Source organism: Cynara cardunculus, assembly GCF_001531365.2.
Source record: "Cynara cardunculus var. scolymus isolate 2C chromosome LG 1, CcrdV1, whole genome shotgun sequence".
In the NCBI taxonomy this organism is placed as follows: domain Eukaryota; kingdom Viridiplantae; phylum Streptophyta; class Magnoliopsida; order Asterales; family Asteraceae; genus Cynara; species Cynara cardunculus.
This window is the reverse complement of record NC_037528.1, coordinates 9,875,364-9,878,843: the sequence shown is the minus strand read 5'-3', so window position 1 is coordinate 9,878,843 and position 3,480 is coordinate 9,875,364. Positions and strand designations below refer to the sequence as shown.

At 33.4% G+C, this 3,480-nt stretch overlaps 1 protein-coding gene across 1 annotated transcript; it reads right to left on the bottom strand.

Annotated features, from left to right (window-relative positions):
• Positions 1-281: 281 nt before the first annotated feature.
• LOC112499919 (probable F-box protein At4g22030) lies at positions 282-1,605 on the bottom strand. The gene has a single exon (XM_025103188.1). The coding sequence runs from the start codon at positions 1,603-1,605 to the stop codon at positions 337-339; it is 1,269 nt and encodes a 422-aa protein (XP_024958956.1). The 3' UTR covers positions 282-336.
• Between the last annotated feature and the right edge of the window lie 1,875 nt (positions 1,606-3,480).

Below are 3,480 nucleotides of genomic sequence, written 5' to 3'. Positions count from 1 at the left end.
TCCAACCCGTTATACGAGCCGACTAATCCCAGAATGACCACCTGCTTTGCAGATAGCCCATAGTCACTACATTTGAACCTCCGTAATCACAAGGAAATTTTTATTCCTCCTTGAATTTGAACCTGAGACCTCTGGGTACTATTGACTTTTGGAGCCAAACTCAAACCAATCAGACACCTTTTACGTATATAGTTCTTCTAACTCATGTACAAGTTTATGACTTGTTAAGTTTATATACATAATGAATAAAGTAATTAAGAGATTGATTAAGCTATATTCATAATGAATAAAGTAATTAAGAGATTGATTAAGCTATATTCATAATGAATGAATCAGCTAGAAAAGCTTGCTTCCAAACTCTTCAATGTCTTTCCCTTTCTTTGAAGATGAAGCTGCAACATCTCTAAGCTCAGATAAGCTTCTTCCAAGCTGCAAAGCCACCTTCATCTCAAACACTTCACCATTCTCCCTGCTCTCCTCATTTCTTTCCTTCAAGTTTGATTCTATGGATTCCTCCATCATCTTAAAGAACCCTGCATTGCTTCGATACATCTCGAACACCATCCCTACTTGCCCACCATGTTCCACGGTATTCGCAACGCTTGCCATCGCACCAGCCATGATTCCGAGCACCACGGCCCATGAATCATGAGGAGAGGATCCAAGAAAGGCTGAACCAATGGCTCCTAAGCCTGTTAGTAGAGGACCAGCTATGGCTAAAGCTTTGTTGAGTTTCAAAGCCTTTTTGCCCAACCTCAAATAATCATCTTTATCTTTCACCTCCAAAACCCTAATGATATCTCTCATCTCCTCTTCCAATTCGACACTCCAACCGTTTTTATCATTTTGGTGTTTATTAGCGGACGTCCTTCGTTTTTCTGGCCACCAAACCGCGGGTTCGACTTTGGCTGGAAACTTTTCGAGCATGACACCAAGTAAAGGAAGAGGGTAGGCTCTATCTATAGCCAAAACTTTCTTCATGGCTTCATTCACATCACCAAGAGTAGGATTGCCTATAGCAATTTTTGTCCGGATTTCGCTCTCGAGTTGCTTGAACAATCTTGCAGCGTTTCGTTGTTCTTCAACGAGTTGGGAAGGTTGGATCTTGTTCATGATAACCAACAACCCAGTGGCTGCCAAATACATGAAACTAGAAGACAGTTTCAAAACTTCCATAGGTGCACCAGGTGTTGTAGCTACAGCAGCAGCAATGCCAGCCATGGTTGCAGCAGATAGAGTAATGGTGTTGATAGAGGTTAACAACAAGCTGTTCCAATCATTCCTTTGCTCTCCAACATTCTTATGCATCTCCACCCGATCCAAAACAGCCTCCAGTATCACATAAAGCTTCTCCATCACTTCACGATCACGACACACTTTAGGGCTTTTGCTAGGGTTCTTAGGTATGAATCTTGAAAATTTATCCATTTCTTCAACCAAACCTATGTTTGATACAATCTTCGGGGCTATGATACTTGGATTACTTATTCGAATCTTCGGAAAATTCAAACCAGCCCTTGTGTTATCTCTACGGGAAGACGAATTCGAAGGGAATGAAGTGGGAGTTGAACACATAAAACTTGAAGCTTGATTAATGGCTGCCATCTTATGATGGTGTCTATTGATTTCAAGCTCTAAACAAAACAAAACAAGAAGTATGTTATGAGTTATATGTGTGTGTTTTGTGGGTTTTTGTAGGGTTTTGTGTGTGTTTTTGATATGAAAGTGTTGGATTTGTGAGGTTATATAGAGGGGGGCATGGATTCAGACGAAGTGAAGTGGTCAAGATTTTCAAACTTTGAATGAAGGATATGTTGACATCAGGTTATTTGGATGGACTGTTTCTTGAATAACTTGTTCGTATTTTGACTCGACCACATATTTTACCATGGAATATTAAATGAAGTTGGGCCAATTCAATTGATTTTTATGAACAGCTGCTGTGATCAAGATTTGAATGAATGGAAACAAGAAGGAGACACGATACCCATCTGCTGAGGTCGATCTTCGACTAAAATATTAGACCTTAATTTGAAGATCAAAACAAATTAAATACGTTGATAGTGATCATGCGATCACATGATTATGAGGCTCTTTTGCAATTTGTAAAGACTAATTAATCAGCTACTAGTTAGTTAATAATCTTTGATTATGTGTTGTTAATTAATTACTTCATTTGAAATGGTCATAACTCATAATTAGTAGATGATATATATATATATATATGTATATACATATATATATATATATATATATATTGAAGTGTTGCTTCGTTTCGATGGAATTTTTTGGATTATTGGTTATGATTTTGTGGGATAAACGATGGAAACGATACAAAAAACCATCCATTAATGATGATACCACTACAATACAATCGATTATATGTATGGCACCAAATATATATATATAGAGAGAGAGAGAAAGTGTGTTGGGATCATGTGAGATAAAGATTGTTTTCGTGAGACGTGAAATACGATTTTTATAGTTGAAACTTTATAGCAAAACACTGTGAAGGTAACATTCACAATGTTTTGGCTACGAGGATTCAGCTTCTTTTTATCTTTATGACATTTTGTTGTGAAGTTTCAAGTGTAAAAATCGTGTCTCACGAAAACAGCTTTGTCTCACGTGAACCCAGCTCTATATATATATATATATACACACACACACACACTATATTATAAAGCATTTGACAAAAACTCTTAAAAACCATTTTTTATGCACGAAATACTGTTTATTGATGCATATTACTTAAAATTTAATATYACAAATAAATTGTGCATAAGTACAACTTATTAAAGCTTCATATTTAAATTCGTGTAATTAACTGCAGATAAACATAATCAAATATTGGATAAACATCTCATTTTAAATATAAGAAATTTAAAATGTAATTAGGATAATCATTGAGTACTGACAAATACTTAATTCTTATCCTTATAAAAAAATTATTAGATAAAAAATAAATTACGTCGTTATTAAATCTAAATTAAATTATAATAAAAAAATTGCATTAAAGAAATTACACAAAAACAATAACTTTTAAATAGTTAATTTGATATTAATTTTGATATATTTATTTTTGAAATCTTATGATATTTTGAAATTTATATTTTATTAAAAAATAAAATCATTATTTTTTTCTCAAAACCACATAAAAACAGTATTAAAACATCCACAAAGACAGAATAAAACGAAACATTAAAATCGAGATATATTTCATTGCATTGCATGAGTACCATTCTAGTATATATATGTATATATATATATTATGTGTGTATGTGTGTGTGTATATATATATTATATTACTAGAAGGGTACTCGCACAATGCAGCGAAATACATCTTGATTTTAATATTTCATTTTATTCTTTATCTCGGTCGATGTTATAATATGGTCTTATGTGATTTTGAAAAAAAATGATGATGTTTTTATTTTTAATAAAATATAAATTTGAAGATATCATAAAAATTTGACAAAA